At 32.6% G+C, this 14901-nt stretch overlaps 1 protein-coding gene across 4 annotated transcripts; it reads right to left on the reverse strand.

The window, feature by feature from the left end:
- Window positions 1-12787: 12787 nt before the first annotated feature.
- On the reverse strand, window positions 12788-14432 carry LOC109132899 (uncharacterized). 4 transcript variants are annotated; one of them, XM_087512190.1, is made up of 4 exons: window positions 14131-14432; window positions 13729-13763; window positions 13162-13221; window positions 12788-13012 (listed from the first exon to the last, which is right to left on the reverse strand). In XM_087512190.1, the coding sequence occupies exons 1-4, from the start codon at window positions 14363-14365 to the stop codon at window positions 13004-13006; spliced, it is 339 nt and encodes a 112-aa protein (XP_087368316.1). In that variant the 5' UTR covers window positions 14366-14432; the 3' UTR covers window positions 12788-13003. The 4 variants fall into 4 exon arrangements, with proteins under 4 accessions (XP_087368316.1, XP_087368314.1, XP_087368315.1 ...); XM_087512188.1 differs by having other exon boundaries at window positions 12788-13058; XM_087512189.1 differs by having other exon boundaries at window positions 13729-13769.
- Window positions 14433-14901: the final 469 nt, after the last annotated feature.

Here is a 14901-nt window from a genome sequence, read left to right on the forward strand (position 1 = left end):
AGCGTCGCTCATTCTCTAAATTTTTTAAGAGTGTTTGTAACATTTAGTTTGTTTTGTTTAGAATTTGAGATTATATTTATATTGTTAATATTATACAACAAAAAAATAAGTAATTTATGTTTTGAATATTCTATATTGTATGGATGCTCATTATCGGTCCATTAGTAGATCTAGTGTATAACTTAAAACCCTAATATCATATCACTATATACATATATGTTATATCCTATGGGATAGATAATAATATAAGAGAATCTATACTATTAAAAGGGAAGCATTTTAAATAAGTAGACATAGAGTTTGAAATTATTACAATGAAATGCCACTCAAATAAGAATAAGAATATGTATAATCCTTGAAGCCAAACAGATTGATATTAATTGGAGCCAAACAGATTAATATTAGTTATATTAACCGAAAAAAATTAAATGATATAACACATAAAATCGGGTGCAGTTATAACCTACCATAAAAAAAACAGAAAGATTAGGAAAAATAGAATAAAATCAGTGTCCCTTAAAAATTGCAAACTACCTTAATTAATATCTAAATAATTAAATTAGAATCATTAGTCTTCAAATCTTGAATACGTGGGATCCTTTGTATTCGAATAAGGAAATAATCCAAATGGTTTAACATATTTTTTAGCCAAAAATAATGCAGTTATATATAAAAAAAAACACAACATAAGGAAATTATAATAAATTCAATATCCCATATATTTAATATATACTATAACTACAAGATCAAAATATATAGTCCGAATTGTTTGTGAAAAATACATACTATTGTAAGATCAATTCTGGCATCGATGGATCATAATTTTCTTATAATAGGGTTTGAGATTATTACAATAAAATGCCACTAAAAATATAAAAAGGGAAGCATTTTTAATAAGTAGACATAGAGTTTGAAATTATTACAATGAAATGCCACTCAAATAAGAATAAGAATATGTATAATCCTTGAAGCCAAACAGATTGATATTAATTGGAGCCAAACAGATTAATATTAGTTATATTAGCCGAAAAAAAATAAATGATATAACACATAAAATCGGGTGCAGTTATAACCTACCATAAAAAAAACAGAAAGATTAGGAAAAATAGAATAAAATCAGTGTCCCTTAAAAATTGCAAACTACCTTAATTAATATCTAAATAATTAAATTAGAATCATTAGTCTTCAAATCTTGAATACGTGGGATCCTTTGTATTCGAATAAGGAAATAATCCAAATGGTTCAACATATTTTTTAGCCAAAAATAATGCAGTTATATATAAAAAAAAAACACAACATAAGGAAATTATAATAAATTCAATATCCCATATATTTAATATGTACTATAACTACAAGATCAAAATATATAGTCCGAATTGTTTGTGAAAAATACATACTATTGTAAGATCAATTCTGGCATCGATGGATCATAATTTTCTTATAATAGGGTTTGAGATTATTACAATAAAATGCCACTAAAAATATAATAAGGTGTAATTGTATAGTAGATTTGTCTCTCCATCCACACAATATATAGCATAAAGTGTAGACATGTATGTCCCATAATGAAAATGTTTCATAATACAGGTTATAAACTAATTACAAATTGTAAATTCACATTATCTGCTATATTTTCATTGAATTTGTGTGTTATTTAAATTCTGTCAATCAAACAAAACAAAACAAAACGATGTTTACGCATTTAAAAATGAAATAGTAGTTTTTATTTTAATTTTATGTATCACAAAAACATTTCCATAGATTTATCTATTTTTGAATATCAAAAAATATATATATACATTGACAAACTATTCCTGATAAAATAGAAGAAGGGACGGGTTTGTAATATATTCAAAATCTCCATATACTTATTTATTTCAAATATCATGACTAACTATAATGGGTATAAGATAAGAACGTGTAATTTAAAGAATAAAAAACATTATAATGTAAAAAAATTGGGTAACAAGTTACAGTATAAACTTTTTTGGTAGCTATATTCAGTTTTCAAAATCTCACTAATTTGAGTATGCGTCAACTTCGGATGGGTACATGTCTAATTTACGATGATTATTTCAAAAATTTTGAGTAGTTTTGAATATTTGAAGAGTATTCCATCATAATGTCTTACCTCGACTCTTCAAATATATCTTACATAGTAGAAAAAAATTATTTATTGAAATGCCTGTTACTCTCGGGGTTTACAAATTCAAGCAAGGCGAATGCATACATTACTCATTTGGTTTCTTGGAGGGAGTTTTTGACGGACCAAAAAAATATTAAATTCGTTACACAAGCGCTTTAGTAATACTTTAGGTCAATATTCTATCAAAAAATTTAAATTTTTAGCGTTATTTTTGGTTTGATAGTTCACAGGTTTAATAATAATTAATCTAATTGATCACTAATTTGGTTCTTATTTGATCTGCATCCACCATCACATCAATCCAAATTTCTTCGTGAAACTGCTATTTTTTCAACCTAATATTCACAGAATAAATATAAACAACCGATCTTAGTTTCAGTTATAAATTTTATACCCTCTAATTATATACCTATGGAAAGCAGTACTCTCAACTATGGTGTATGAAATTATTTTTACATTTTTTTTACATATAGATTGATTTGTCATATATTACTTTCAAATATATTATTTTATTACAGTTTACAAACTAAAACAAACTAATATTTTCAAAATAAAACAAACTAACACTTTCAAAATAAAAACTATATACAAACATATTTTATATAATCTTTTTTTGACACGTACATAATAAATTTTAAACTTTATAGCAAACTTAGTTTATGAAATCAACTCCGCATGTACGTTCGGGTCTGAATCTAGTAATTCCTTAAACCTCTTGTTATAACACGTTATCAGCATGAGTCTCTAACCCTAGCCGTCTAAAAAAAAAATCTTCGACCAGTCCTCCCATCGAGATAAAACCATCGCTCCCGACTTCGTTTAGTTACGTTCCCGATGACATCTTCTTTCCGATTCTCTTTACCACCGTTGTTAAGATAAGTATTATTTAATTACTATTACATAACTTTGATTGATTGGTTCATAACCAAAGAGATCAATCGGTTCATACTCTATTAATTTACATTGTTTAACATTCAATATGATGATGTATGGAGTGTTCATTATTGACTTATGTATCACGTTGATCTGACTAATATATTATTTTACCACACTCAACTGTTTTATGGAATCCGTAACATATACTTTGGTTATACGTGTTTGATTCATAAATCTCCAACTTGCCGCATGATACAAGTTTTATTATTTGTTCAATTCTTTATAGATTCATGCTTTATTGTGTTCATGAAATAATGTTTTAATTAGTCGATTTGTTGGGTTAATTTTCATGAAGCGGAGAACTGTTCGTAGGAGAATACAATGAATGTTAAGAGAGATCTGGAGATGGTGTTAATCGGTGTAACAATTGGTGAATCATGTTAATCTCGTAGCCGATCATCTCAACTGAATAATTATCCAAATTCAACGCCACCATCATCGAGCTAATTAAGTACCTATAACCAAACATATTACGACGTTGATAGTACTTAATATTTTTTTGTCGTATTATGCTTCAATACTTAATAGAGCATGTAGACTTCATGCTTATATATGCTTTGATATACCCAATGATCATTATCGTTTGTTTATGTCTCTGATATTGATTCATAATACAACGTTTGATCATAGATCCTAGTTTATGTGTCACATGCTAATAGTTTGATTGTTTAATTGAATCGTTGATTATTGATGTCTCTAATGCCTAGTACTTTTATATTCTTGGTGATAGGAAATAATAACATGAGCTATGTTTCTACCCAAGTACTTAACCGACGCGTCTCCGTTTGCTAACGTCGTTGTCGTCCCAATTTTAAAAAGGAGCTCAGTTACGAGGCCATATCTCTCATCAGAGAAGTGCAAAGGACCAAACGCAAAGATAAGTTTCACTTACTTGCTTTATATTGTTAATATCCAGCCTCAATGCTATTATATTGGTATAACAAGCATATGGTATTATATGGTATTATATTGTTATTTTCACACCTTTGATTTTGTTTTCTATCTGCAGTTGAATATCTGAACATTGTACTCCAGCAAAAGACAACAAGCATATGATGACTCTCTGAACATTGTACTATCGAACCGTTTTAGTCTCATCGAATCAGAAGAAGAGTAGCTCGATGATTGACAAGTGTAACAAGATCCTACATTGTATCAAGGATCTAGAATGTTCTTTAGGTAGTCTAAGTATCAATATCTTGTATAAGCAAAAGCTAAGTTGAACTTAATACAAAAGTTTTCTCTTCTTTCAAACTTGTCCCTAATTATTCACATGGTATCAGAGCTTCTCTAACCTTAACGGGTGCTATCATGGCAGAAGGTTATGGTTCATATCCGTTTCCGTCAACTCATTAAGTCCTGGATTTTTGGGACACTCACTGAAGAGGTGCTCGGTCTTGTTCATGCTCTACCCACTTCTCAAGATGTCTGGTTGTCTCTTGCCGGCAATTTTAACAAGAGCTCTGTTGCCAGGGAATTTGATCTCCGCCGTCGTCTTCAGCTCTTGAATATCAAAGGAAAAACCTTCACCGATTATTGTCGAGAGTTCCGGGCCGTATGTGACAGTTTGAGTTCGATTGGGAAGCCGGTTGACGAAAACATGAAGATTTTCACGTTTCTTAATGGGCTGGGCCGTGAATATGACCCAATTTCTACAGTTCTTCAGAGCTCAATGTCTCGTACTCCAGCTCCTACCTTTAACGATGTCGTTTTGGAGATTTCCCGCTATGATTCAAAACTCCGGTCATACGAGACTCCCTCCGATGTCTCTCCACATCTTGCTTTTCACACTCACCGTGGGGGATACTCTGGCTTGGGAACGAGAGGTCGTGGTAACTCTCGCGGTCGCGGTGGTTACTCCACTCGTGGCCGCGGCTTCTCTCAACAGGTGACTTCATCTGGTAACTCTTCCTCTCGTCCTGTATGTCAAATTTGTGGTCGGATTGGACATGTTGCTCTCAAATGCTGGAATCGCTTTGATAATTCATATCAAAGTGATGATGTTCCCCAAGCTCTCGCTGCTCTGCGTCTGTCTGATCCGAGTGGTAAGGAATGGGTTACTGATTCTGGAGCCACGGCTCACATTACATCTACTACTGAGTCTCTTCAGACTACAACTCCGTACAACGGTTCTGAGAATGTAATGGTGGCTGATGGCACCTTCCAACCCATCACTCATGTTGGTTCTACTACGCTCACAACTCCCGCAGGTAGTATCCCACTTCTTGATGTTCTTGTTGTGTGATGACTACCCTTGTGGAGTCTTCTTTGATTCTAACTATGTATATGTTATTGATTTACCGACTCAGAGGGTTGTGACCAAAGGACCACGTCGTGAAGGGCTTTATGTGTTGAAGAATGTGGAATTTGTGGCTTTCTACTCTAATCGTCAGGTTGCAGCCAGTGATATTGTGTGGCATCAACGTTTGGGACATGCAAATTTCCAGCTTCTTCAACACCTACAATCCAGCAAGGCTATTACCGTTAATAAGAGCAGCACCTCTTCCGTTTGTGAACCTTGCCAAATGGGAAAGAGCACTAAGCTTCCTTTTTATTCTTCTAGTTCTTCTGTTAAGGAACCACTTGATCGTTTACACTGTGATCTATGGGGTCTATCACCGGTTGTATCTGTTCAAGGATTCAAATATTATGCAGTTATTTTGGATGAATACTCTCGTTATTCATGGTTCTTACCTCTCAAGTCTAAATCTGATTTTTGTGATGTGTTTATGGTGTTCCAAAAACAAATTGAGAACCGGTTGGGTAAAAAGATTAAAGTGTTTCAAAGTGATGGGGGTGGTGAGTTTATTAGCACTCGATTTTGCACACATCTGCAGAGTCACGGTATTCAGCATTTACTCTCGTGTCCTTCCACTCCAGAGCAGAATGGACTGGCTGAACGTAAGCATAGACATCTCACCGAGCTTGGCTTGTCTATGCTCTTTCAAAGTAAAATCCCACTGAAGTTTTGGGTTGAAGCCTTTTACACTGCCAATTTTATTAGTAACTTGCTTCCATCTCCATCTCTCAACCAGCAGAGTCCGCATGAATTACTACTTAAGAGCAAGCCCGACTATTCGTTTCTTCGGATTTTTGGCTCTGCGTGCTATCCCTGCTTGCGGTCATCCACACAACACAAGTTCGAACCACGATCTCTTCAGTGCGTCTTCCTCGGATACCACGCACAATACAAAGGCTACCGGTGTCTGTATCTTCCTACTGGTCGTGTTTATATTAGCCGCCATGTGATCTTTGATGAGGCTTGCTTCCCTTTCCATGATCTATACAAGGATTTGGTTCCTCTTCATAAGACTGGTACTCTTGGTGCTTGGCAAGCTGCGGATGCATCTCTCCCAACTCGTGTTCTGCCTGCGCTTCCATCATATATTACCAATTCTCATCATGATTCACAATGGATTGAACATGTTGTTGAATATCCACAAGATTCTCCTTGTTGTCATGATCCTCCTATGAATCCTGAGCCATGTTCCTCTCCTGTTTCCTCACCTGATCACTCCACTGTGACTAATGAAGCTCTTGAATCTCCTGCTCAAGTCTCTACTTGTGATGATATTGCTCCGGTTCAGTCGCTCCATCCAATGACAACTCGGTCTAGAGCTGGTATTCATAAACCTAATCCCATATGCTCTTGTTGCCAGCACAACAATTCCCTCTCTTCCTCAAACGGTTGCCGAAGCCTTGAAGCATCCTGGTTGGAGGCAAGCTATGTTAGATGAGCTTAACTCAATCTACGAGAACCATACATGGGACTTGATCTCTCCAACTTCTGAGATGAATATCTTGGGCTGTCGATGGGTCTTTACTGTCAAACTCAATGCCGATGGTACTGTCAACAAGCTGAAAGCACGACTTGTGGCTAAAGGCTTTAACCAAGAAGCTGGTGTGGATTTTACCGAGACCTATAGTCCGGTTGTAAGGACTTCCACCATTCGCATTGTTCTCTCTGTTGCCACTGCCAAGAACTGGGATATCACTCAACTTGATGTCAAGAATGCCTTCCTCCATGGTAATCTACAAGAGAATGTCTATATGGTTCAACCTCCGGGTTTCGAGGATGTCAGCAAACCAACTCATGTGTGCTCCTTGCGCAAAGCTCTTTATGGATTAAAACAGGCCCCCAGGGCATGGTTTGACAAATTCAGTAACTATCTTCTTGAATTTGGGTTTGTCTGTAGTAAAGCTGATCCCTCGCTGTTCACTTATCGACGGAATGGTGACACGATGGTTCTCCTGCTGTATGTGGACGACATTCTCCTGACAGGTTCCAATTCTGCACTTTTCAAATCTCTTATTGCTGAACTTAGCTCTCGTTTTGCGATGAAGGATTTAGGGAACATTCATTACTTTTTGGGCATTCAAGCACAAGTTCATTCTCACGGTCTATTTCTTCATCAAGAGAAATACACCGAAGAGATCCTTCATCATGCGAGTATGTCCAAGTGCAATTCTGTCAACACTCCGCTGCCCTTACGTCTTGATCACGTCTTCAATGATACGAGACCTTTCTCTGAACCGTCCTACTTCCGGAGTCTTGCTGGGAAACTTCAGTACTTAACCATTAATTGTCCTGACATTCAATTCGCTGTTAACTTCATATGTCAGCGGATGCACTCTCCTACTGTGTCTGATTTTGCTCTTCTTAAGCGTATTCTCCGCTACCTCCATGGCACTTCCAAAATGGGACTGCATCTTTACAAGAACAGTCCTCTTCATCTTGTCTCTTACAGTGATAGTGACTATGCGGGATGCAAGGATACTCGTCGCTCCACCTCCGGATTCTGTGTTCTGTTGGGGACTAATATTATCTCTTGGTCTGCTAAACGACAGCCTACAGTCTCTCGCTCATCAACCGAAGCCGAGTATCGTGCTCTTGCCTCTACTGCCTCAGAATTGACTTGATTGCCTCTGTTCTGCGTGACTTAGGTATCCCTCAGCCCCATGCTACTCTTCTTCAGTGTGACAACCTCTCGGCTGTGCATCTTTCTGCCAATCCGGTTTTACACAATCGTTCTAAACATTTTGATGTTGATTACCACTATGTTCGTGAGCAGGTGGCACTTGGTCTGCTTGAAGTACAACACATTCCGGCTGCACTGCAACTTGCTGACATCTTCACCAAGTCTCTGCCACGCCCCTCCTTTCAACAGCTGTGATCCAAACTGCATGTGCGACTTCCTCCCACACTCAGTTTGCGGGGGAATGTTAATATCCAGCCTCAAGCCCAACAACGATACAAGGCCCAAGCCCCATATCAAAGTCCACATCAAGACTACGACAAGTCAAATGTGCACAGTTCTCCACTGCAATCAGACATGCAACCGAAGAAGACAAAACCGCAGGTTTCACAAAAAGAACAGAAGACCAAACCTGATGACTCTCTGAACATTGTACTATCGAACCGTTTTAGTCTCATCGAATCAGAAGAAGAGTAGCTCGATGATTGACAAGTGTAACAAAATCCTACATTGTATCAAGGATCTAGAATGTTCTTTAGGTAGTATAAGTATCAATATCTTGTATAAGCAAAAGCTAAGTTGAACTTAATACAAAAGTTTTCTCTTCTTTCAAACTTGTCCCTAATTATCTATATATATAAAGTTGGCTTTTCTCTCTTCTCCTTCCTCCACCTCATCATTTTTTAATTTTAATTTTAATAAATTAATTTAAATCATCAAAGAACATTAAACCTAAAGTTAATGCATCAATTAATTCACTTATTTGTGTAATATTTTTTATTATTAAAAGTAATCATTTAAAATAATTAAAAACTAAAATATAAACAAAAAAAAATTGAAAATAATACAACAAAAAAAATATCAAAATAAAATATGAATAATGATTACATATTGTGTAATATTTTTATTAATATCAAAAACAACCATATATTTTAAATAATTAAAAACTTAAATATAAACCAAAAACAAAATGAAAAAAATACAACAAAAAAATATCAAAGTAAAATATGGTAGTGGTAGAATAATCAAAGTGCTAAAAAAAGAGAAAATATTAATCAAAGTGGTATCTCTTAAATATATACATTAAACAAAGATATATAAAAAAGAGAAAATATTAATCAAGTGCTCAAAAATTAAAATAATGTATATATTTAAGAGAAATGTAAAAGTTTATTTGAAATAAAACATATTAAATATAACTTATTCTGAACATCACACACACAAAAAAAAATAGTTAAAAATACTAAGAAGAAACTTGAAAAAGTTATTTGTAAAAAAACCAAATATGATGGTAGTGGTAGATTGTAAAATTTTAATTAAAAACTAAAAAATTCTATTTTTGGATAAATACACAGATTTAAAAGTTAGAGTAATCTTATGATTTTGAGATTAGGAGAATCAAAATAAAATAAAAAACATTGTATAAACCATCATAGACTATACATATTTTAAAGTAAAAAAAATACATAATTTTTCTTTTGTCAAACAGTTAAGGTGTAATATTTAATGTTATAATATGATGTTTACAGATAAAAATGAGTCCAATTATGAGTTTTATTACTACGAAGCAAAGCTTACATGTAGTAGTATATAACACTGTTCAAAAAACTTTGCGAGAAAGAGTGGGTATATTATCTAAAAATATTTACGTCTTTATTAGTAAATAATAATCACTCAACTAATAGAAAAAAAGTATTGGAAGATAAAAATAGTTATGATATGTCTTCATAATCAATATTTCATAAGTGAGATAATAGAATGAAGATCAAAAATAGTTATGATATGTCTTCATAATCAATATTTCATAAGTGAGATAATATAATGTGAAAAGAGAGTAGATGCAACCACCTATGCACCACCTCTGCGACCACCTCTGCGACCACCTCTGCGACCGATCCCACCGGAGTTCGACTCCACTAAGTCGCGTTACCCCACATTGTAGGGATTGGCTATGAATTGGGCCTTGTCGATTCAATAATGACAAAAAAAAAAAAGAGTAGATGCAAGAGATGACGAATGTATACAAAAAATAAAGAAAGAATTAATTGTGAAAACATGTTAAAATAAATTGATAAGTTATATATCTCTATTATATTATTTAAGCAACCCTATAAACAAATAACCTTACTTTAGGTAAGATATTACATAAAATGCCATTGTATTTTTAATACAAAATATAATAACAGAATCTTAATATTAATTTGTTGTAACCAGAAAATCATTACCTAAAAAATAGCAATTATTAATTTATTAGTTTACAAGAAATTATTAATAAAATAATTTCGGAATTATTTAATAAAAATAATAATAAAATAATTTCGAAATTATGTAATAAAATAATTAAACAGATTCTATTTATTGTTTCAGAAATTTTAGGAAACAATAACAAACTATTTAGAAAAATATAAAACTTAAATTTATTTATAAAACTAAGATTAAATACTTACATATCTAAATCATTTAATAATAACAAATATATATTAAAATTAAGATACAACATTGTTTCTATTTTTAAAATATATATATACTTATTTAAGCTATGTTGTTAAAAATTTAACCAGTTCCGATGTGACATATTACGAAAACGCTATTATATTTTAATTATTCTAATAAACAAAAAAAAGTTTAGATTTGTTTACAAAATATTAAACTTTATTTATTGTTTCATAAATCTTAGGAAATAATAACAAACAATTTAATTGTCAAAAAATTAATTGTTTATAAATAATATTCACTATATAAACAATACTAAGTGCATAATGTTGATAATATACATAACCTAATTGTATTTTTCACCTATAAAATTAATATATAACATGTTATACCAATAAGGCAATAACTTCAATTTGTAAATTTGGCATATTAAGATCTCTAAACACGATCATATTAATTTGTAATACCAAATCACGGGTCAATACATGTTTTGTTGGGTTTTTTTAGCTTTACCAAATGTATAATTAACGAATTTGATATTGCACCAAACCAAAATAGTAGTACCAACTACGGGTAGAAATCAGAGTATGACCTTAAGCAAAATAAAATATACTATGATTTTATAAAATGTATAGAATTAATAATTTTTCTACTATTATTTTGTAACAAACAAATCTAAATTTACATAAATATTTCCTGCACTGGTAACATTATTCTACAAAATATTAACGTGTATTTATGAGTCGGGTAATAAAACGGGTAATGAGACGGGTAACGGGACGCTCAAAAACTAAATTTATATCTGATACTCGATCATTATTCACGGATAATATAATTATTATATCTTTCTCTCGATCCTAAAGCTGTGGGTACCTTTTCTTGGAGCGGATACAAACCAAAAAACGGGTCGAATACGGGTATTGGTAGTAGTTTCCAGGCCTACCTATTAGTAGTTTACTATGAAACAAAACTCACCATTTAGTACTATATTATATAATATGTAAATGAATGATACAACATAAACATATTAACAAATAACAAAATAAAAAAAAATTTCTCCGCGCTGTTAGCGCGGATCATTAGCTAGTTCACATATATATCTTAGATTTGATCGATAAACTCAAAACTTCATTAAAAGACCGACTAATACCAAACAACTATTGCTGCTTTTGATTTTGGTGAAACCGTATTAAAACTATAATACAAATTGAGTCGATCAATTATATAATATATATAAAATAATTATATATTTTTGGTAAAACGTTTTAGATTTTATAATAAATCTTTAGTAAAACAGAAAAATAAAGCGTTTGAATAAGAAAAAAAAATATAATGATGCTTAATATATATTTAGCACTCATTTATATGATTGTTTATAATGTTTGTGAATTACTTTATTTGTTTAATCACAAATTTAAATATAATCAAATTAGATATTTTATTATGATAAAATATTTTAAATCATGTCATCCAATCTTGTTTGGTGAATAAACTGAAAATTTAGTAACAAATTACTAAATAATGATTATTGATTATATTATCTTGGCATCATTTCTAGGAAGTGTTTTAAGACCAATCATAAAATTCTCTAGTTCTTTAGAATAATCTAAGGAAAGTAAATGACTAAAATTCTTTAAATGAATATATACAAACAACTTAATTCCAATTATAACCAAGATTATAATAGAAGATAATATCATTGTTGAAATATATTCTGCTTGTCATAAAATATTGTTGTCATGTAGACACAATACAATGAAAAGTATATTTTAAAAATATTATAATCTTGTTATTTGTGAATGAGTCAAATAATGAGATGTTGATCATGAATCACATCCTATTGGTTTGCTTTATTTTTGTGAATTATGTTATAAAAGAAAAAGAAAGAACCACTAATGATACTAGTCGAGAAAGTTGTTATAAAAGTGGTTATGAATGTGGAAGTGATATCTATATCAAGTCGCAGTCAACGTCGACTAGTTTCTCCACTAGAAGTGAATAATAAGTACTAGAGGTACTTATCTCATATATATGTATATATGATTATGAAAGAAGTTAGTGTGAGACAATTTCCACTATTCTACTACAATGTTAGACCATGGGCAGTGGAGTAACCCATATGGGTTACTACCAAATAAATTAATCATATAATTATTATTAATCTAATCATAGCAACCCACTAAGTACTTATCAAAATTTATCCTTCTACTAGAGTAACCTTCATAGGTTCCTCAATCATTAAAATATTTTTTTATAACTATTGTTTATTAATTTACAAATTTAAATAATTATAAAATGAGAATAAGTTATATTTTACAATTCCTCTAATTCATCGGTTTCATATTTTACAAAATCAAAAAAATGTTACATATGTTATATAACTATATAAAAGCTGTTATCCATATGTTATCAAAATGTTACATAGGATCAAGGACATAGGTGCTGTTTGGGTTACCAGGATTCACAACGGTTACAACTTTGGGAATCGATTTGGACTCAGCGAGTGACTTCTCTAACCAGTCTGGAACAAACAAAAAAAAGAGACTCACAAAGATATTGACAAATGCCTGCACTAGATACAAAAACAGAGACTGAGACTAGAAGAAGAGCCTAGCAATCACAGCCTAGCAATCACCAACGTTATAGGTAATCAAACAAAGATAGGAGTACCTGATTGACACCAGAAGTAACCATCACAGCTGATCTGGTTAGCTTGTTTTCTTCATGCAGCTTCGGAGTAGGAAAGACGGATATGAGTATTAGCATTCTTTAAAAAAAAAAAATGAAAGACAAAGTATAAAACAAGTTCTACAAGGTTGCTACTTGTGAGGGAGGGAATAATACCTTGTTCTGAAGAGCCATTCTTAACTCAACACATAAAAAACTATTGTCTGAAAGTAGAACACAAGATATCTGGACTATTTATTGTTCAAACACAGAACTAGAAGATCAGTTATCACTATCAGTCAAAGAATCCAAGGTTATCTACTGTCCCCACTGAAATTCATAGACGTTCTATGTAAACCATGTGAATGTCAAGTATATATCACGAAACCATGTCAATAAATCTAACAAAAGCAGGTTATATTGTATTTGTGAATTTACAAATCTCTCTTAAACAAGCAATTCCATTACTAATTATGTTGCTGAGAAATCAGGCCAACATATAAACTCAGAGGATTGATCATAGACCAGTTTTTTTTCCCCAATTCTTAAGTAAAACAGCATCATATATACCTCTTGCTTCCACCGTCCTCTTGCTGCTTCCTCCTCTGCATCTTTCAAAGCAATCATCAATCAGTTTTCTATACTAACCTCATCTTATGCAAAATCAGAAGGATATTCCTCTAATGCTCTTCAATCTATCTAAACAAAATCAAAACACAGAAAATCTTAAATCACTTATCAAGCATATGGTATTGAAAAGAGAAAAAAAACCTACTTCTTCATCCTCCTCAAGGACAAGAGACGAAATCTTTTAACAATGTTGCTTGAGAAAAAACTTGATTAATGCTTGAGAATATCAAACTTGATTCATAATAAGATGATTAATGCACTGTAGAGAACCATGATTGAATCATAAAATTTCAATGGTCAAAAATCTGATCAGATACAGAAATTTAAAGATGTGAAAGATACCTTTAACCTTGTTACAGAAAGGGCAAGCCTCGTACTGATACAGAACAACTTCTTTAGGATTAAACTTGTGAGCCATTTCATTAGCGTGAACTTCCTGATCAAGAGACGATGCGGCGGCGGCATAGAAGAACACAATCCCAGCGAATCCGCCGGCAAAAGAAGGAGTTGAAATCTCCGGAAGACCGCCGAATATTCGGGTGATATGTTCGGAGGACGAGATCGTCGTAATCGCCATGGATTGAGCGAGCCGTGCATGAATTGCAACGGACCAAGATCTCTTCACCGTTTCGTCAAGAGAGAGGAAAGAGAAAGATTGGAGAAAAGAAGAAAATGAGAGAAAAAATAAAAAAATGTCTTATACTCATTTTAACAAAATCCAATTAGAAATTGACACGTACCGTGTCTTCACTGTGCCTTCCGATACTCCATATAGCAACGGTTCCTGCTTTTTGTGGGCCATTTCTTTTAATTTTTCTTTTCTTTTGAGCTTAGAAATGGTCTGAGTAACCCAAAAAAACTCTACTGGCCATACTCTTAAGAAGTAGTAAAGAAAAGTATTGAATGCTCTTGAAGAGCATATCTACTATTGTCTATGGGAACACAATTTGATATTATTATGTTATGGTCTCCCAAATCTCAAAGTTAGGGATGTGTGTAGTCGGTTCTCGAGAATATTCCTTTCTCGTTAGGTTTTGGTTCTGGTTTGGTTTAGTTTTTGGGTTTGTTTATCAAATGTGGTTTGTTCTGGTTTAACTGATTATAACTTTTACC

Source organism: Camelina sativa, chromosome 5 (genome assembly GCF_030686135.1).
Source record: "Camelina sativa cultivar CO46 ecotype springtype chromosome 5, ASM3068613v1".
NCBI classification, from domain to species: Eukaryota; Viridiplantae; Streptophyta; class Magnoliopsida; order Brassicales; family Brassicaceae; genus Camelina; species Camelina sativa.

Bases quoted from the DNA above. Each gene is read 5' to 3' on its own strand.
- LOC109132899 (XM_087512186.1), bottom strand. From the start codon at position 14,365: ATGGCGATTACGACGATCTCGTCCTCCGAACATATCACCCGAATATTC. The intron at 13,770-14,130 runs GTATCTTTCACA...TTGCTTTGAAAG, and splicing joins TTTCTGTAACAAGGTTAAAG to ATGCAGAGGAGGAAGCAGCA. The intron at 13,059-13,161 runs GTACTCCTATCT...TATCTAGTGCAG, and splicing joins TTACTTCTGGTGTCAATCAG to GCATTTGTCAATATCTTTGT.